The sequence below is a fragment of the Suncus etruscus genome, chromosome 2 (assembly GCF_024139225.1).
Source record: "Suncus etruscus isolate mSunEtr1 chromosome 2, mSunEtr1.pri.cur, whole genome shotgun sequence".
NCBI lineage: Eukaryota > Metazoa > Chordata > Mammalia > Eulipotyphla > Soricidae > Suncus > Suncus etruscus.
In genome coordinates this window covers 690,737-711,369 of record NC_064849.1, presented here as the reverse complement: position 1 = coordinate 711,369, position 20,633 = coordinate 690,737, and the positions used below count along the sequence as shown (strand labels likewise).

Below are 20,633 nucleotides of genomic sequence, written 5' to 3'. Positions count from 1 at the left end.
AACCCCGGGCAATGGGAAAAAACAAAGCATCCAGTCCATCCATTTATTTATTTGTTTGAGTATGTATGTATGTATGTATGTATGTATATATGTATGTATGTATGTATGTATGTATGTATGTATGTATGTATCTATCTATCTATCTATCTATCTATCTATCTATCTATCTATCTATCTATCTATCTATCTAATATATTCCCAGAGTTTGCTCGACATTACCCAATCAATGTTAGAGCATGTTCTGTCTCCCCCCGGGGGACCCCGTTCCCAGCCTTCCTCTCTCCCAGTCCCACACAAGCACGGACCCACTTTCCATGGGTCTGATTTGGCTTGTTTGGGCCGTATCTTGGGATGCACCCACACAGTTGGGGACACTGCACCCCGAAGATGTCAGGCCCACCTAGCCTGGGTGTGTGTGTGTGTGCGCCCTGCTGTGGAGCCTGCTAAAGCCCCCTAGCTCCTGCCTCCTGCCTTTCCACTCTGGTCGTGGAACCATTCTGGCTCTGTTCTGCTCTGTTCGCTCTGAGGTTAGAATCTGGGGTTCAGTGTGCCCCCTTCTTTTGGGTTCAGAAACGCTGATCTCTGTGACTGAGGTGTCCGGGCTTCCCCTGCCTCCTCCCACGTCCGGCGGTCCTCCAGTCTTGCCCCTGGCGCACTGTGTGATGGACACACACGCAAACACGCGTCCACACACCCCACTCTCCCTCCCCAGCCTCTGTGAAATGCGGCCAAGTCCCCGCAGGCGGCCTCTCACCTGTGGCCCAGTGTCATTGGGGGGAGGATCACGAGCATAATGGGGGCTGCTGGCACCCCTAGACGTGACCAGGTCGGGCCTCTGCCCGCCCGTTCTGCTGTCCAGGAAAACCAGGCCCCTGGGGGCTCCCCGCTCTGGGTCCCGCCACCCCTGGCAAGGTTCTCCTGGCGCGTCTCACCCCACGGCCTCCTTGGCTCCCAGTCCCTTCCGCCCGGGCCCCCCGGTGCCCCTCCACCTGCCCTCTCCCGGGCGGGCAGGCCTCGGCTGTGCTCTGTGCGACTGAAGTCCAAAGTTCAGTCCCTTTGCTAAGCACACGGATAAATATGAACCTTGGAGAATTTCCCCAGCTCCAATGTAAACAGAGCGGCCAGGGGCCCTGATTCAGTGGCCTCCAGGCCTGGGGTTAGGGGGGTTTTCGGGGTGGCCGTGGCGGCAAGGTGAGGTCGCTGGGGGCTGCCGGCAGGTGCGTGGCCGGTGACCGTGGGCCGCGTGGGCCCGGCGTGGCCACGCCATGGTGTCCAAGCTCAGCCAGCTGCAGGCCGAGCTCCTGGCGGCCTTGCTCGAGTCGGGCCTGAGCAAGGAGGCGCTGATCCAGGCTCTGGGGGAGCCGGGGCCCTACCTGCTGGCCGCGGAGGGTCCCCTGGACCAGGGCGAGTCCTGCGGCGCTGGCCGTGGGGGGCTGGCCGAGCTGCACAACGGGCTGGGGGAGCCGCGGGGTTCGGAGGACGACACGGACGACGAGGGGGACGACTTCACGCCGCCCATCCTCAAGGAGCTGGAGAGCCTCAGCCCCGAGGAGGCAGCTCACCAGAAGGCCGTCGTGGAGACGCTGCTGCAGTAAGGAGCCCCCCACCGCATCCCACCCGGCCCGTCCACCCTTCCCCAAGTCCGCCCTGTCCTGAGCCCCAACTCAGCGGCCAGCTGGAGTCCCGGGGCCTGTGTCCCTGCTTGAACCCTGGGGCTCCCTGGAGAGCTTTGTGGGGACCCGGGTGGGAGTCGGGGACCCCACTTAGTACGTGGAGATCCCAACTAACTCCCAGCCCAGCTCTCGGCCGGCCCAGGGGGACAGAGCTGAGGAGTCCCGAAATGGTCGGGACTGTCTAAATTTCCACCCAGAGCGGGGAGCCCCTTTCTTCCAACCCCCAGTTTCCCAGGGACCGTGCTGTGGGGAAGGAGTGATGCTGGGCTGGAGGGTCTCGGGGTCGGCCTCTTACCTGAGGCAGCTGGAACCCGGGGTCAGAGCTGCAACCCCTCTTCTGGGCCGCTGGGCCCCCTTCCCTCCACGCCCTCCCGGTGTGTACCCCCGTCCTCGGCCGCTCCCCATCTCTGAGGGCTGATGCCTCCCCTCTCCTCAGCTCGGGAGCCGACCTGGTTACTAATTACCCACGGGCGTTATTATTTCTGTTTTGTTTTATAAATTTATAAACGGCAAAAGGCTCTGATAAGGCCTGTGATCATTAACTTGTGGTGATGGCAGCCTAACAGGCCGGGGACAGCTCCCCCATTCCCACAGTGGGGACAGGAAGAGGCCGGGGCAGGGGTGCTTGGCCGGGACCCTCCCATCCCACAAGGGGCTCATGCTGTTGCGTTTTGGGTTTCATTTGGGAGAAGGTTTGGGAGAACGTCCTGGCAGGGCCTTGAGCTTGAGCGGCCACGTCCAGGCCAGGGGACCGGGGCCCAGACAGACACCGAGCTTGCCCAAGGCCTGCCCAGCCCCCTTTCTCTGCTGGACCCGGCCACCCCATTGCTCCCCACTCTGCCTGGGGGCCAGAGTCCACCAAGGCGCAATGGGGGTCCGGGGAGAGGCCCAGACTAGCTTTTTCTGTCCGAGGTCCTGATCCAGACAGGCAGTGGGGGAGGGCCGGGTCCACCTCTGGGAACCCTCAGGGCCTGCCCCAGCAGGGGGCAGGGGGCAGGGGCCAGGCCAGGGCCCCCTGAGTCGGCAGGAAGTGAGGGCAAAGTGCTTCTCTGAGGCAGGGGAGCGGCCATGCGGGCCAGGGTGGGGCTGAGGCACAGTAACGGGCCCTGGGGTCCCAACCCGCTGGGGAGGGGGGTCTTGGGATGGGAGTTGGGGTAGCCGGGGGTGCCAAAGGCCTTTCTTACCTGGTGAGGGGGGCCTCTTGGTCAGCACCCCCTTTGGCCGAGCAGTGGGGGGTTATACTTCATTCTCTGCAACTTGATGAGGGCCAGGGAGCACAGGTCAAAGTACTTCCCGGGGAGCACGGGGAGCCAGAGGCTGCGGGAGAGAAGGGGAGCAGGTGCCCGGGAGACCGGCCCGAGGTGGCGGAGAGGGAGCCCGGAGACAGAAGGGCCGAGGGGCTGCGGGCTGGGGAGAGCTGGCAGGCAATGTCCCTGCCCAGTGGGGTTTTTCTTTAATGCTACCAGCAGTTATTTACTTTCCATTTAAATCCGAGATGTCGCTATAAATTATCAACCAGCTCCTTGTTCCACGGAGTTTATAACTAACTACCCGGGTTATTTATTGTTCAGGTAACAAAAGGCACAAACGCCCAGCAGGGAGAAATGTCATGAGAGGAAAAAAAAAAGTGGGGCTTCGCACCTCGCACCTCGGGGCCTGTCTGAGGGCAGAAAGGCTGGTGCAGAGGCCGAAGGCAGGGAAGCGTTTTCTGAGCGGGGCTGCGAGGGTCTTGTTGGGGGATCGTGGGGCCCTGAGTTTGGACTCAAAGCAGAATCTTAGTTCTTTGGGCTTCTTGGTGCTCAGGGGTTCCTCCTGGCTCTGGGCTCAGGAATCACTCCCGGCAGGCTCGGGGGACCCTATGGGATGCTGGGGTTTGAACCCCGGTTGGCCAAGTACACGGCAAACGCCCTCCCCGCTGTGCTATCTACCCATCACTTAGTTCTGACCCTGTGCAAGTCCCTTCACTGCTTCCTGCCTCGGTTTCTCCCCTGGACACACACTTCCACTCTAGCTCCCTGCCCTAGTAGGGTCTTAACTTCCGCTGAGGGACCTCCCTTTAAGCCAGTCACCCCGACTTAGCTCACCGCTGCTCCTCCTGCCCAGACTCTCTTTCCAGGGTCCAGGCCTTTTGCTCCTCTACCCTGATGTCACCTCCTCAGGATTATTTCATCCCAGTCACTCTTCCACTCTTCTAGGTTTATGTTCTCCTGCCCCTTTCTATCTTTATGACTATATTCTGTCTGTCTGTCTGTCTGTCTGTCTTCTTTTGGGGGCACATCCAGTGGTGCTCAGGGCTGGCTTCTGAGCTCTCCACTCAGGAGGGCACTCCTCTGGGTGCTTAGAGGAACAATATGAGGTGCCGTGTGCAAGGCAGGCACCCTCCTGCGCTCCATGTGTGTCTTCTCCCTCTGGCCTCCCCTTTTTTGGTTTGTTTTTATGGGTCATACCTGCAGCGCTCAGGGGTTACCTCTTGGTCTGCACTCAGAAATGGCCCCTGGCAGGCTCGGGGGACCGTATGGGACGCCGGGATTCGAACCACCGCCTGTCCAGGATCGGCTGCATGCAAGGCAGACACCATACCGCTGTGCTATCTCTCCGGCCCCTTTCTGGCCCCTTTATTTTTTGGGTGGGGGGAACGGAACACTCTTCGCAGTGCTCAGAGCTTACTCCTGGCTCTGCGCTCAGAAATCATTCCTGGCAGGCTCAGGGGACGTTATGGAATGCCAGGGATAGAACCCGGTCGGCTGCATGCCAGACGAATGCCCTCCCCGCTGTGCAATCATTCCGGCCCCAGCCCTCTAGCCTTCTTGGGGGTCCATGTCATCCTGTTCGCCAAGGAGAGTGAATGAGGATGGCTCTCCGAGGACCTGGAGACCGACCCAACTCCCTTCCTGAATGTCCCTTTCTCTTGCCCAGTCGCTCAAGCTTCCACGGACAGGGCTGGTGAGGACCCGGGGGGGGGGCCAGTGGGTGAGGGAGTATCCCCACTCTGCCAGGGACGGCCCTTCCCCGCGCCTCAGTCTCCCCTTCGGGGCAGAGAGCATATGGTGCTTAGTGGGTTCAGGGGCACAAGCCTTGTGCCGAGCACCCCAGAAACTGCTGCGAGCTGGGGTGTGGCTGGTTTTATTTTACAGAGGGACGAAAGGAGGCCGGGAGAGAGGCCTACTGGCTTTCTCTGAGGAAAGGCTTAGCTAGGCAGAAAGGCCAGGACAGTGACTGCTCCTCGCCCGAGGTCTGCGAGGTCCTGAGGAGACAGGAGACGGAGAGGTGGTCCCCCATGTGACAGACAGGAAAAAAGCTGGGAAGGGGCCCCCATATGACAGCCTCCTGCCTCCCCGACTCTGACATCTCCCTAGAAGGATTTCTTTTCATTTTTCTGTTTTTGGGTCGCACCCGGTGGCACTCAAGGGTTCCTCCTGGCTCTGTGCTCAGAAATCACCCCTGGCAGGCTCAGGATGGGATGCCGGGGATCGAACCCCAGGCCTGTTCCTGGTCGGCCTCGTGCAAGGCAAATACCCTACTACTGTGCTATCACTCCGGCCCCCCAGAAGGATTTCATGGAGAACAAAAGCTAATCAGAATAGGCTGAGTAGTGAAGGAGTTAGCGTTCTTTGAGGCAGAGAGAGGAAGAGAGTGAGAGAGAGAATAAGAGAGAGAGAGAGAGAGAGTGAGAAAGAGTGAGAGAGAGAGTGAGAGAGAGTGAGAGAGAGAGAGTAGCCAAGGCTAAACAGGGAGCCCAGGGAAAATCCAAGTTTCCTGATAGTTTAGGGCTCCCCAACTTTCCGGTTCCCTTCCTCTCTCTGCCACCCAATGGGTGCGAGTACCCCATGGCACTGGAGGGAGAGGTTGGTTGGGTCAGGTGTAACTGGGATCTGGTGGAGGTGCTAGGACGGTGGGAGGGCTTTGCTTTGCGTGTGCTCAGCCAGCCCCAGTTTTGATGTCAGGTAGTATCGAGGGTTCCCTGAGTCCTGCCAGGAGGGATCCCTGAGAGCAGAGCCAGAGGAAGCCCTGAGCCCTGAAACCAAAAATCTAAAAAAAACAGTGAAATTTCCGAGGTTAGAGAGATAACACTGGTAGGGCATACAGGCAGGGGCAGAGGGACGAGCAAGCGCTGGCTGAGGACTGGCTGGCCTTGAGAGCAGGGAGGGGGCACTGAGGCAGGAAGCCCGGCAACAGCTACTGGAATCAATCAGATAAACAGGTTTGCCGCCGAGCTGAGGCCGGTGGACTTTGTCCGCCCTTCCCTCCTCTCAGTGACTGGCTTCCTGGCGCCAGGCAGGCAGGCAGAGGGTCCTGGGAGCTGGCAGTGAGGGGAGACGGGGACAGGCCTGGGAGAAGCTGCCAGGGCCCCAGCTGAGTCACCCGGAAGGGGAGACTCACGTTCCTCAGCCTTCGTCTTCTCTGCTGCTAAATGTTTTTATTTATTATTTATTTATTTATTTTGTCACACCGGCAGAGTGCAGGGGTTACTTCTGGCTCTGTGCTCAGAAATGGCTCCTGGCAGGCTCGGGGGACCGCATGGGTTGCTGGGAATTGAACTGGGGTCTATGCTGGGTTGGCCAACTGCAAGACAAATGTCCCACTGCTTCGCTATTGTTCGGGCTAGTTGCTTTATATTTTTGCTGTTTTGTTTCTGTGCCACACCTGGCTCTGCCCTCAGGAATCACTTCTGGCAGGCTCAGGGATCTCTATGGATGCCTGGGATTAAACTTGGTCTGCCGTATGCACTGGCACAGCATCCCACATGACCCTCTGAGCACTGTTTGGGAGTGCTTCCTGAGCACAGAGCCAGGAGTAGCCCCTGAGCACCCCTGGGTGTGCCCCCCAAACAAAAACAAACAGACAAAAATGAAAGAGACCTGGAGAGATGGTTTGGAGATCTGGGCTCAGGGCTTAGGGCGCAGAGTTTTCATTAGCTGTTGACTTTCCAGTCACGTTTTTTGGGGGTGCTGGGCCTCATGTATTCAGAGCAGGTGGCCCTACTGAGCAGCTCCCTTGGCAATAAGACTCACTTTATCTGGGGGACATACCTATTGGTACTGGTCTTCTGGGAGTGCTCAGGAGTCCCTCTGCTGCTGAGGATTGAACCCACGCTGCGTACACTCAAAACATTCGTGCAGTCCTTTGGTTTCTCTCTCTAGCTTCTAAAATTCACCTTTGTTTTTGATTTTTGGGCCACTCCCAGCTGTGCTCGGGGGTGCTTCCTGGCTTTGCGATCAGAAATCACTTCTGGGACCAGAGTGATAGCACATCAGTAGGTTGTTTGCCTTGCATGCAGCCGACCCAGGACAGGCCTGGCTTTGATATCTAGCATCCCATAAGGTCCCCTGAGCCTGCCAGGAGCGACTTCTGAGCACAGAGCCAGGAGGAAGCCTGAGCGATGCCAGGTGTGACCACAAAACAAACATAAACAAACAAACCACTCCTGGTGGGCTCAGGGAACCCTACAGGATGCCAGCAACCGAACCCTGGTTGGCTATGCGCAAGGCAAATGCCCTCCCCTCTGTGCTATTGCTCAGCCCCTAAAATTCACTTTTTTTTTTAATATGGTGAGTTTGAGCCACACCCACAAGTGCTCAGGGGCTACTCCTGGCTCTGGGCTCAGGCATCACTCCTGGCATTTGGAAATGACCCTTTGGGGTGCAAGGGATGGAAAGTCCGTGTCCTGCCAGCCAAGTGCCCACCCTCAGTACCATTTCTCTGTCCCCTCTCCCCCACTTGGGGCACTTTTCCACACTTGCTTCCGGATCCTTCTGTGTGGACAGGTCACAGATGCACACTTGGAGCTACCCACTGAGCAGCCCAGCCAGCAGCCAGCCACACCCGAGCCTTCGCTGCGTGACCTAAGCTTCCGTGCCCAGGTTTTGTTTGCCAGGGCAAACAAGTGGTCACTTGTCACACTCATCACTGAAAGGAGACAAACGCTAGAAGTGACTTGCGGGGAGGAGAGTTGAGCTGGTGTTGGGCTTGTTTTTTTTTTATTTTTTATTTTTTGGGGGGTGGGAGGCACACCAGGGATGCTCAGGAGTTACTCCTGGCTCTGTGCTCAGAAATTACTCCTGCAGGTCTTGGGAGATCATATGGGATCATATGGGATGTCGTGTACAAGGCAAAGGCTCTCTGTAGACTTGATCCCCTGTGAGGCTGTTTTGGTGCTTTGATAGATTTGTAATACAACCTCGGGAGAGGGGGAGAGGAGTGCTGGAACCATGTGTGTGTGTCTAGAAACTGTGGGGTGCAGGTCAGTGGTTGCACTATCCCCTTAGTGAACGGGGGTCAGGAACATGGACACTGGGTGACCCTGATTCTTGACCTTCCAGTGAGACTAACTTAGTACAGGGCGGGTTCTGGGGCTCCAGCAATCTCAGATTTTGTTTGAGGCCTCTGCTTGGCGCCTGCTGGCTCTTCATCAGGTCTCAGACCCCCCCGCCTATGGCCGGGACAGCTGGTGTAGGGCTGCAGGCAGGTTTTCAGATGCCGGTGACTCAGTCACAGCCCTGCAGTTTACATTTGGACTGTTCTCCTTCAGGTGTGGGGCTCTGTAGCAACAAGAGATATAACACAAGCATGAGGGCCCTGTGGTTCCAGCGGTGAATTGGGAGATCCTGTTTCCTTCATTTTCAGACCAATTTACTCTCCGGAAGATCTACTGTATCCATCCACTTATCCTCATCACCCATCTGTCTAGCCATCCTTTAATTCATCTGTCCATCACTATCCACCCATCTGTCCATCATCCATCCATCCATCTACCCATCAGTACATCTATCCCCCATCCATCCACCCATCCATCAATCCACCCATCTGTCAATCTGTCCATCATCCATCCATCCATTATCCTCTAGTATGTCTCTCCATCCATGCATCACCAGCCACCCATCCATTCATCCATCTACTCATCTATCTGTCCATCTATCTATCCATTATCCTCCTGCATGTTTCTTTTTTTTTTTTCTTTTTGTTTTTGGGCCACACCCAGCGGTGCTCAGAGGTTCCTCCTGGCTGTCTGCTCAGAAATAGCTCCTGGCAGGCACGGGGCACCATATGGGACACCGGGATTCGAACCAACCACCTTTGGTCCTGGATCGGCTGCTTGCAAGGCAGACGCCGCTGTGCTATCTCTCCGGGCCCATGTTTCTTTATTCATCGTCTGTTTATCTGCCCATACATTTATCCACCTGCCCGTCCATCCATCCATTCATTCGTCCATCTATCTATCTACCCACCTATCCGCCATCCATTCATCCGCCATCACCTGCATTCATCAGGCCTGCTCTTTTATCAGCTCCTTTGGGTGTCAAGAACCCAATGGTTGCTGCCTTTGCAATGGTCAGACCCCGCCATGACTCTTCCCAGGACGAGGGGAGGGTCCAGGGTAGTAGGGAGGTGAGGACCTCCCGTTTCTGGCTTGTGCAACTTCCTATGGGGCGTGTGTGCGCGTGTGTGCGCGCACATGTGTGTGTCCATTCATGTCCCCACCTCTGTGGGCTCAGGTTCCCCTCTCTGTCTCTGAGTTTGCAGGGGAACCAGGAACCAGGGAGGGCGGCACCCTCAGCACTGCCATGTGGGGGTGGCAATAATCTCCACCTTCCTGCTTGTCCCTGAGCCTTGGCGAGCATCCCTACCCCCCTGTCCCTGAGTTCAGGCTGTTGCTGGGCTCGCTGCGTGCGGACAGCCACAACCTCCACTTTGGGGGGTCCCGTGAGGGTTCTTGGCACTCAGTCCCAGACCCTCAACTGAGCGGGCTTCCCACAACACCTCCCAGGGAGGACCCATGGCGCGTGGCCAAGATGGTCAAGTCATACCTGCAGCAACACAACATCCCGCAGCGGGAGGTGGTGGACACCACCGGCCTCAACCAGTCCCACCTGTCGCAGCACCTCAACAAGGGCACCCCCATGAAGACCCAGAAGCGAGCGGCCCTGTACACCTGGTACGTCCGCAAGCAGCGAGAGGTGGCCCAGCGTAAGTAACGACAGACCCACGATGGCCCTCCGTGGCTGCTCACGGGAGCGGGTGGGAGGTCCTGGGCCTGTTCCCACCGTGTTGTGTGTCAGTTGTGTGTGCTCCTTGAGAGCAGGGAGCAGGTTGGTAGCAGGCCCGTGGCAGGCCCGGGCAGGAGAGAAGAGGAGAACGAGTCCGTCTCTCCTCGAGGGCTCCAGGCACCAGGAAAGGGCACCAGAAGGTTCTCTGGGCCAGGCCCTCAAGGATGAGTTGACGTGGAACCCCCACAATGCGGGGGATCGTGTTTGAGGCAGAAGGAACGAAGCGTCGGAATGAAGGCAGAATCGGGCTGGCTCTGGCCTTGGTGGGGGAGAGCTTTTGATGGAGTTCAGAGTGGGGTTTTTCACATCCATCTTGGCTCCCCTTGTCGTGACAGGTAAACTTGGACACTTTTGAATTTAGGTAAAATTAGAAATAATAGGGGTCTGAGAGATACCACAGTGGTAGGGTGTTTGCCTTGTATGTCGCCGACCTGGAATGGACCCGGTCTGAGCTCTGGCATCTCATATGGTCCCCCAAGCCTGCCAGGAGCAATTTCTGAGTGTAGAGCCAGGAGTAACGCATGAGCACTGCTGGGTGTGACCCCCAAAGCAACAACAACAACAACAATAACAACAACAAAATAAAACAAAACAAATATATAAGTAACCCCCGTTTTTTTTTTTTTTTTGGTTTTTAGGCCACACCCGGTGACGCTCAGGGGTTACTCCTGGCTATGCGCTCAGAAGTCGCTCCTGGCTTGGGGTACCATATGGGACACCGGGGGATCGAACCGCGGTCCGTCCAAGGCTAGCGCAGGCAAGGCAGGCACCTTACCTCTTGCGCCACCGCCCGGCCCCATAAGTAACCCCTTTTAAATCAATGATCTAATTGAGGATTGAGGCAACACACATCTAATTTTTGTTTGTTTTGGAGGCCACAGCCGGCAATGCTCAGGAATCATTTCTGGCAGGCTTGGGGGACCATGTGGGATGCTGGGGATCGAACCTGGGTCAGCCGCAAGCAAGGCAAAAGCCCTCCTAGCTGCGCTATTACTCTAGCCGCCCACATGCCATTTTGAGCAAAAGGAGAAAACAAGGCTCAGAGAAGGCTTGATGGGCTTGACTCCTGGTACCATGGTCTCCCAAGCACCATTCGGAACAATCCTCCTGCCCCCACCCCCGTGTTGAGGACAGACTGTGGAGTAGCCTCTGAACACTGCTTAGTGAGGTCCCAAAGCAAAACCAACCAATTAAGTGAAAAATGACAGAGGAAATAGTTTAGAATGGATGTCTCCAGAAGCGTGAGGCTGCTGGATTCCCAGCTTCGGCTGCCTCCTTCCAGAGAAATCTCTGCAGATATTAAGAGGACACACACACACACACACACACACACACACACACACACACACACACACACACACACACACATTGACACCTAACACCACCAGCTGGGGCTGAGTCCACTTCTTTTTTTTTTTTTGGTTTTTGGGCCACACCCGGCGTTGCTCAGGGGTTACTCCTGGCTGTCTGCTCAGAAATAGCTGCTGGCAGGCACGGGGGACCATATGGGACACCGGGATTCGAACCAAGCACCCACCTTTGGTCCTGGATCGGCTACTTGCAAGGCAAGCGCCGCTGTGCTATCTCTCTGGGCCCCTGAGTCCACTTCTATGATGATTTTCTTCTAACTAGATGATATGAACTTCTAGTCTGGAGACAGACTGAACAGACTGAACCAGGCAGTTCTGTAAGGGAATTTATTTTTTATTATTTTTCTGGGGGGAGTTTGGGCCACACCCAGCAGTGCTCAGGGTCTACTCCTGGCTCTGTGCTCAGAAATCACTCCTGGCAGGCTTGGGGACTATAAGTGATGCCGGAAATCAAACCCAGATCCATCCAGGGTCTCCGCGTGAAAGGCAGATGCCCTACCTCTTTATGAGTTTCTTTTTGTTTACTTTTCAACAGCTTCTTTGTTTTCACTAAGATTACAGTGTGCAGTGTATAGAGTGTCCAAAATACATGTGACATTTTGGAGCATCATATCGGGCAGCCACTAGTGGGGCTGCCTCTAGTTTGTCGTGGGGTCACTACAGAAGAACTGGGGCTGGAGCAATAGCGCAGCAGTGGGGCGTTTGTCTTGCACGCGGCTGATTCAGGACAAGCCCTAGCGTCCCATATGGTCCCCAAGCCAGGAGCGATTTCTGAGCACATAGCCAAGAGGAACCTCTTAGCGTCACCAGGTATGCCTGCCCCCCTCCCCCCCCCAAAAAACCCCAACTACCAGTAGAATTCAGAGATATGGTTCTGGGAATCAAATTCAGGCCTCTTCACATGCAAATCTGCACTCCAGTCCTGGGTCCTTATTTTTGCTTAAAAAAAGAAACTTTTTTTTCACCTTTGGGCCACACTTGGTGATTCTCAATATTTATTCCTAGCTCTGCACTCAGGGATTACTCCTACCAGGGCATGGGGAGACCATATGCAGTGCCAGGGATAGAGCTGGGATTGGCCACATGCAAGACAAGTGCCTTTTCTTTTTATGTATTTATTTTTGAACCACACCCAGCAGTGCTCAGGGGTTATTCCTGGCTCGGAGCTCAGAAATCACTCTTGGCAGACTCGGCAGGACCATACAGGATGCTGGGGATCGAACCCTGGCAGGCAGCACGCAAGGCAAAAACGCCCTACTGTATGCCATCTCTCCGGCCCCAATGGCCAGCTCTTTAGATTTTTGCTGGCCAGGCTATGGTGGTGGTGAGTAGGGCTACGGCTGAAGTGTCGGTGTTAGGTCTTGGGCTCCCCCCGTCGCCAAGAATGTGGGTATCCGGGCTGACCTTCCTTAGATCAGTTCCTGGACACTCTGGCCTGCCCTCCCCTGTGCCTGCAGAGTTCACCCACGCGGGGCAGGGAGGGCCGATCGAGGAGCCCACAGGCGACGAGCTGCCCACCAAGAAGGGGCGAAGGAATCGCTTCAAGTGGGGCCCCGCGTCCCAGCAGATCCTGTTCCAGGCCTACGAGAGGCAGAAGAACCCCAGCAAGGAGGAGCGGGAGGCGCTGGTGGAGGAGTGCAACAGGTACCGCGGTGGAGGAGGCTTGGGGCGTCGTCGGGAAAAGGGATGTGGGGTGCTGGACCCTCAGGGAGGCTCCCCTAACCTCGTGTGCTCCTACTCACGGCCGGGAGGAACCCAGATTCCCAACAGCCACCATTATCCTGCCCTGTTCCGAGAACCTGTCTGCATCCTCTGACTGTGATGTTCATGTTCCTGGCAAAATAATAAATAATTGAGGTGCTGGAAAGATAGCACAGCCATAGAGCACTTGTTTCGCACCTGGGACGAACCCAGGTTCGATCCCCGACATCCTATATGGTCCTTTGAGCCTGCCAGGGGTGATTTCTGAGTACAGAGCAAGGAGTAATCAGAGGTGATGTCTGGCTACAATGAGCACGTTTTGCAATGCATATATTTTATTTATTTATTTTTTGGTTTTTGGGTCACACTCGGCAGCGCTCAGGGGTTACTTTTGGCTCTGTGCTCAGAAATAAACCCTGGCAGGCACGGGGGTGGGGTGGGGGGACGGACATATGGGATGCCGGGATTCGAACCACCGTCTTTCTGGATGTAAGGCAAACGCTCCACCTCCAGGCTATCTCTCCGGCCCCACAATGCCTAGCTTTTCAAAGCGGGGTTTGAAGCAGGACACAGCAACTCTCAGCTCCAGGGACATACAGAGACATAAACACGGGGCTTAGCTTGGTAGGACAGTGTTTGCCAAGGTCAAATGCTTTACAGAGCCCATTTACAGAGCCTCGCACCCCCCCTGGGGCGCGTCCCACTATTTGAGAAGCACTGGCCTAGCGTGACTTAATCCTGCCCGGCCCTCCCAATAAGTCACTAGAGACCACACCTGCCTGGGGGTCTCCAGCGAGTGCTCTGCACCCGGTCTCTCTCCGCAGGGCCGAGTGTATCCAGCGGGGGGTGTCACCGTCACAGGCGCAGGGCCTGGGCTCCAACCTGGTCACCGAGGTGCGCGTCTACAACTGGTTTGCCAACCGGCGCAAGGAGGAGGCCTTTCGCCACAAGCTGGCCATGGACACCTATAGTGGCACCCCACCTGGACCAGGCCCTGGCTCCGCGCTCCCGGCACACAGCTCCCCAGGCCTACCCCCGCCCACCCTGTCCCCCAGTAAGGTCCACGGTGAGTGCATTGTGGGCTAGAGGGGGTGTCGGAGCAACAGTCACCCCTATGTCCACACCACTGGCCACTCCACTCTCCCTCGGTGCATCCCTTCTTTTCTGCCTACCTGACCCCCTTGCATGCCTGGGTCCCCTCTGTTCCCTGCTGGCAGGGTCTCCGCAGTGTCGTCAGGTTGTTTTTTGTTTGTTTGTTTGGGCCACACACTTCGGTGTTCAGGGGTTCCTCCTGGCTCTATGCTCAGAAGTCGCTTCTGGCAGGCTCAGGGACCATATGGGATACCAGGGATTGAACTGAGGTCCGCCCTGGATTGGCTACATGCAAGGCCAACGCCCTACTGCTGTGCTATCTCTCAGGCACCTCACTCTCATTTCACGTCTCTTCATAAGCTCCGATCCCTGTGGCTGGATTTCATGGGCCTCAGTTGTGTCTGGTTCTGTGGTCTAGGGACACCTCGATGTGCCAGGCCGAGCACTGGGCAGTGGGGGCCACGGAGCTCATCAGACGCAGGCCTGGCTCCAGAGGGCTGGAAGCCGGGAGACAGGGAAGGCTGGAGGTGGCCGCTGGACCCAACGGACCCATCGTGTCATGTGCTTAGAGGGTTCAGTGTAAACTCATGTAGCGATGACGAGGGGCTCCAGGAAAGTGGGGCTGGAGCTGATACGACTTACCTTCCAGGGGTGCGCTATGGACCGCCCACTACCAGTGAGGGTGCAGAGGTGCCATCCAGCAATGGGGGGCCCCTGGTGACAGTGTCTGCTCCCCTGCACCAAGTGTCCCCCCCGGGCCTGGAGCCCAGCCACAGTCTGCTGAGCACGGAAGCCAAGTTGGTGAGTGTCCCCTGCCGTGGGCCACCCACCCGCCTTTCACCCTGCCCAGGTCCTTGGAACTGGGGACTGGTATCCCGTGGGAACTGTCCGAGTTCCCCCGTTTCACTCAGCTTGGACTCCCCTGCAAGGTCTCGGCAACCGGGGGCCCCCTGCCCCCCGTCAGCACGCTGACGGCGCTGCACAGCTTGGAGCAGACGTCGCCGGGCCTCAGCCAGCAGCCCCAGAACCTCATCATGGCCTCGCTGCCCGGGGTCATGGCCATCGGGCCGGGGGAACCCGCCTCGCTGGGGCCCACCTTCACCAACTCCGGTGCTTCCACCCTGGTCATCGGTAAGTGGGTGGGGACGGGATGTTGGGGGCTCATGGGATCTCCACAGGGGCTCACTCCTTCACTCACCCAATTCATTCATTCCCTCACATGACCCCTCACTCCTTTTCTCACTCATTCATCTCTCACGTATTCACTCAGCAACTCTCACATCCTCACTCACTCCCATAATCCCTCATTCATTCCCTCATTCAATCACTCACATGATCCCTCATTCATTCTCTCACCATTCACTTTTTCATTCATGCATTCATTTATTCGTTCAGTGTAGGAGCTGCCCTACTTTGTGCCAGGCTCCGTGTTCCCTAAAGGACACAGAAGTGACCAAATTGAACAGTCTGAGCCCCACAGCAGGAGGCAGAGGGATCTCTAACAGATCCTTGGGGCCGGAGAGATAGCACAGCGGTAGGGCATTTGCCTTGCGTGTGGCTGACCCGGGACAGATCCAGGTTCGATTCCAGGCATCCCATATGGCCCCCAGAGCCTGCCAGGGGCGATTTCTGAGATCAGAGCCAGGAGGAATCCCTGAGCACTGCCAGGTGTTGTAGTAAAAGGGATTAATTATGGAGTGCTGGATGGAGGTGGATGACGGTGAGATGGACGGAGGGGGAGGCCTTTCTCCTCCAGACCTGGCCGCATGCCTGCAACTCCCTCTAGCCGGTGAGAGAAAGACTCAGCGATCAGGTTTCAGGGGACATCAGCTTTATTCAGCGCCCTAGCCAATAGGTGTGGCTACTATCATAACCTTTCCAGCAAGCTCCATGATTAGCCCTGCATTCAACATGTTTCTTCTCCCTCCTTCCTGCCAGCTCTCCTACTCCTCCTCTCTCGCTGAATCTGAGTCCATCCTCCAAATCCATTTCCCGTCCTCAGGCAAACTTTTGTTCCTTTCCAAAGACCCCTCCCAGAAATGGGCAGGTCAGGTTACACAGGAAGAATGAGGGGTAGGGGGAACAGGGTGTGATCCAAAAACAAACAAAAAAAGAAGAGATCCTGTAGAGTCATAGCTCCTATGGTTCAGAGTCCAGCGGGGAGCAGTGGGAAGGTAGGTTGAGGTTCTCCAAGCTTTATTATTAGTTTGGTTTGGGGGCCATATCTGGGGCACTCAGGTTGCTCCGGCTCTGCTTTCAGAAATGGCCCCTGGCAGGCTCGGGGACCATAAGGGATGCCAGGAATTGAACCCGGGTTTGTCCCGGGTCAGCCGTGTGCAAGGCAAACGCCCTACTTCTGTGCCCGTTTCATGGTCATCTTTGGGGATCTCCTAGGCAGTGCCAGGGAACTCAGGGCCACTGCCAGTGGATCTCACTTACCGGGGCTAATGTTTAGTGCTAAGGGTGAGGATGCAGGACTTCTCAGTGCCCTGTAGCGTCAGGGACCACCCGGGTTGTGTGGAGAGAGCGGCATCAAGTTTGGGTCTCTGAGCCTCTGGGCCTGGCCCGACCGGGCTGACTCGCATCTCTCCCGCCCTCGGGACAGGCCTGGCCTCCACGCAGGCCCAGAGCGTGCCCGTCATCAACAGCATGGGCAGCAGCCTGACCACCCTGCAGCCCGTGCAGTTCTCCCAGCCGCTGCACACGCCCTACCAGCAGCCGCTTATGCCCCCGGTGCAGAACCACGTGGCCCAGAGCCCCTTCATGGCCACCATGGCCCAGCTGCAGAGCCCACACGGTGAGTGCGTGTGTTTGGGGGATAGCTCTGAGTACGTGGGGGGGAGTCGGGGGTGCTCTTGTAGCTTCGAGTCAGGACATGCTCCAGGCGAGGGCAGGCGGTCGCAAGTGCACCTATTCATGTACGTAGTTGGTCAGAAAGTGTGGCTGGAGGCACCTCCCTTCTCTGAACCCCTTGAGGCCTGATGCAACTCAGCACTTGCTCAGGTCAGAGAGCAAGACAGGGGGCCGGGCGGTGGCGCTAAAGGTAAGGTGCCTGCCTTGCCTGCGCTAGCCTTGGACGGACCGAGGTTCGATCCCCCGGCGTCCCATAGGGTCCCACAAGCCAGGAGCGACTTCTGAGTGCATAGCCAGGAGTAACCCCTGAGCGTTACCGGGTGTGGCCCAAAAACCAAAAAACAAAACAAAACAAAAAAAAAACAGAGAGCAAGACAGGGCGAGGCGCCGTGCGACCTAGTCCTCCCCGGGCTCCTTGGGTACTTGCTCCCTGCACGGTGTCGAGTATACTCCCGAGTTGGGTCAATGCAGACCCAACTGGCTGGGCCCCGAGGCCTTTCCCACCTCAGGGCTCTGGATCTGGGCTAGAGGGACAACCCGCTGTCTGTCTCCGCTCTGGGCTGCAAGTTGGTACCTACGGGATGCGGGATGCGAGGCGCCAGATGAGGCTGTGGAAATGTGGTTTCTGGATTTTTCTGCAGGAGCCCGTGTGTTCTGTGTGCGCGTGTGCTTGTGCATGCATGTTATATGTGCATGTCGTATGTGAGACTCACCCCTCAAGCCCTCCTCTCTCCCTCAAGCCACTTTATCGTCCTCCCAGGCAGTGGGAGGGGCCGTTTGGGTTTGTGTCTCCCCTTTTCCTACCCCTGGTCAGGCTGAAGAGCACAGGCAACTAGGAACAGGACCTAGGACAGCTCATCCCGAAACCAGCCCCAGCACGGAGGCTCCTGGAAGGGCCTGGCCGTTCAGGGGCGCCGTGTCCATCCCCCGTCTCCTCCCTGCCAGCCCTCTATAGCCACAAGCCTGAGATGGCTCAGTACGCGCACACAGGCCTGCTTCCACAAACCATGCTCATTGCCGACTCCACCAATCTGAGTGCCTTGGCCAGCCTCACACCCACCAAGCAGGTAAGACTCGGCCCGACCTGGCCCTGGCTCCGGAGCCCAACTTCGGGGGCTCAGAAGGCTCTGATCCCCCGCTGCAGGTCTTCGCCTCGGACACGGAAGCCTCCAGCGAGTCGGGCCTTCACACCCCGGTATCCCAGGCCGCCACCATCCACATCCCCAGCCAGGATTCTGCTGGCCTGCAACACCTGCAGCCCTCGAGCAGGCTCAGTGCCAGCCCCACTGGTGAGGAGCGGGCAGGGCAGGCACTGGGGGTCACTGCTGGGCTGCCAGGAGACTCGAGGCAGCCGCCTGGTGTGTGGGGCACTTCAGGACCTCTCCTGGGGCGTCTCTCCTGGGGTCCAGCCTGCTGGTTGCAAGGACCGTTACAAGGGCTCCCTGGTCCAGGCTGGAACACCCGAGTTAGAGGCCACAATGGGCCCTCAAGGAGGAAGCGGGCTTTTCCGGGCCTCTGATGGCAGCGGCGAGGTGGTGAGTGAGAGTTGGTAGGCTTGGGTCCAGAGCAGTGGCAAAGCGGTAGGATGTTTGCCTTGCACGCACTAACCTAGAATGGATCTCAGTTCAATCGACCGGTGGCCCATATGATCCCCCAAGCCAGGAGCAATTTCTGAGCACATAGCCAGGAGTAACCCAAGAGTCACTGGGTGTGGCCTGAAAGGCAACAACAACAACAACAACAACAAAAAGATGTAGGTCTAGGGGCCAGTGCGGTGGTGCTAGAGGTAAGGTGCCTGCCTTGCCAGCACTAGCGTAGGAGGGACTTCAGTTCAATCCCCCAGCGTCCCATATGGTCCCCCAAGCCAAGAGCGACTTCTGAGCACTTAACCAGGAGTAACCCCTGAGCGTCTATGGGTCTATGGGGCTGGAGTGATAGCACAGAGATAGGACATTTGCCTTGCATGTGGCTGACCTGGGACGGACTCAGGTTCAATTCTCGGCATCCCATATGGTCCCCAGAGCCTGCCAGGGCGATTACTGAGCACAGGAACCCCTGAACACAGCCGAGTGTAGCCCCAAATACAAAACAAAAAATAGGTAGGTCTGGGCTGTGCCCGGCAGTTCTGGGGGACCGTGTGGTGCTGAGGAATGAACCCCGAGTTCCCACACGCCAGGCCTTCTGTTCTCTGCGTTATGGCTCAGGGCCAGGACTCGAACCCAGGGTCCCATTTGACTCAGTCTTCCAGCCTCCTGAATCAGTTCTCTGGAGTCACTGAGCTTGTAGGAACTTACACTTTTTTTTTTTTTTTCTATAGCGCCCCCCCTTTTTTTGGGTCACACCCAGCAGTGCTCAGGGGTTACTCCTGGCTCCATGCTCAGAAATCGCTCCTGGCAGGCTCGGGGGACCATATGGGAGGCTGGGATTTGACTTTCTCCATGAAAGGCAAACGCCCTACCTCCATGCTATCTCTCCGGCCCCTGGAACTTACTTAAGCATTTAAGGGATCCACTGGACAGTGGCGGTGCGGCCGGCATGTCTGACGATGGTGCTGGGAGTAGGGGTGGGTAGTTTGCTGGTGATGGGGCAGGAATCTGCTGTGTTGTAGCAGGAAAAAAAATCTCTCAATCAGACCACTGACAGCTGGTATTTCTACAAACTACTATCACAGCATTATTGCCTGATGCCAGAGAAAGGCATCAACACGCAGGGTATCGAGGAAACAGGTGCCCCGAACCGTGCCTGTGTACATGAGGCAGGGCACTGCCTGGCGTCTGGTACTGACCCATCAGGCCCACTCTGCGGGGCTGCAGGTCACTAGGAATGGCTCCTGGACCCCTGAGCACTGCTTGGGGAGTCTCTTCCCACAGAGAATCATCACAGGCTCTGGGTGGGGCCACTGCAGCTGCTAGTGGAAGCCCAGTGGGTGGTGGAGGGATGCAGAGGCCAGCCTAGGCTAGAGACTGGCAGGGAGGGGTGAGGCTTGGGGGGGGCGTGTCCGTTGCTGACTCCCAGCTTGTCCCCTGTCCCCGCAGTGTCGTCCAGCAGCCTGGTGCTGTACCAGAGCTCCGACTCCACGCCCAGCCACAACCACCTGCTGTCCTCCAACCACAGCGTCATCGAGACCTTCATCTCCACGCAGATGGCCTCATCCTCCCAGTAGCCCCGGCCACCTCCCAGGGTCAGCGCCTGCAGGCTTGCTTGTGGGGACGGCAAGAGGGAAGGTCCCCAAACCTTGGGACAGGCTGTTGCCTGCCCTTCTGATGAGGGCCGGAAGACTGTGGACAGTAGCACTGGCTCCCAGCAGCCACCGGGGCCGATCAGGCTGTCACCTTGGGCCTCGGTCCCCCAAGACTCGACTTCATGCCGTTGTGGCCAATGAACAACTGGGAGAAACTTGGGACCAGAAAAGCCTCACCTGTGACTAAACCCTGACCAGGACACATGGCCTCCCCCTTACACACTTGTCCTGTCGCCCCATATGTGATATTCTCCAAGGGTAGCTCTGGGCCAGGGTTTTGGAAACCCCCCACTACCGGCCAGACTGCAGTGCTCTTGGATACTCACTGCACCACAACCCGAGCCTTCAATGCCAGCCTGGCATCTTGCCTTTATGGGGCTGCCCTCGCTCCTGAAGAAGCCAGAGCCTTGTGCTAAGCTCTGCATCCTGAGTGGCAGCTCCTCTGTACTCCTGCCTGACTGGGGGAGAAGCTGTTAAAAGGCCTGAGCAGTTGGGGGACACATGGGAGGGGCCCGGATGAAAAAGTGGGCTCCCCTACCAACCCTCATGTGGACAGCACCATGGCCTGCCAGGAGAGGCAGGCCCAGGGAGGGAGCCTGAGCACCCCTGCTGCTGCACAGGGCCAGGCCTGGGGGTGTTTGTGTCCTTTTTGCCTGGG

At 57.3% G+C, this 20,633-nt stretch overlaps 1 protein-coding gene across 1 annotated transcript; it reads left to right on the top strand.

Annotated features, from left to right (window-relative positions):
• The first annotated feature begins 1,036 nt into the window (after positions 1-1,036).
• HNF1A (HNF1 homeobox A) lies at positions 1,037-19,956 on the top strand. Its single transcript, XM_049767889.1, has 10 exons — positions 1,037-1,591; positions 9,439-9,638; positions 12,546-12,732; positions 13,614-13,855; positions 14,531-14,682; positions 14,811-15,012; positions 16,487-16,678; positions 17,680-17,801; positions 17,879-18,023; positions 19,770-19,956. The coding sequence occupies exons 1-10, from the start codon at positions 1,266-1,268 to the stop codon at positions 19,895-19,897; spliced, it is 1,896 nt and encodes a 631-aa protein (XP_049623846.1). The 5' UTR covers positions 1,037-1,265; the 3' UTR covers positions 19,898-19,956.
• The last annotated feature ends 677 nt before the right edge of the window (positions 19,957-20,633 follow it).

Excerpts from the sequence above, each read along its gene's own strand:
- HNF1A (XM_049767889.1), top strand. The coding sequence starts at position 1,266 with ATGGTGTCCAAGCTCAGCCAGCTGCAGGCCGAGCTCCTGGCGGCCTTG. Across the intron at positions 9,639-12,545 it reads GCAGCGAGAGGTGGCCCAGC|AGTTCACCCACGCGGGGCAG; the intron begins GTAAGTAACGAC and ends CTGTGCCTGCAG. Across the intron at positions 15,013-16,486 it reads TGCTTCCACCCTGGTCATCG|GCCTGGCCTCCACGCAGGCC; the intron begins GTAAGTGGGTGG and ends CCCTCGGGACAG.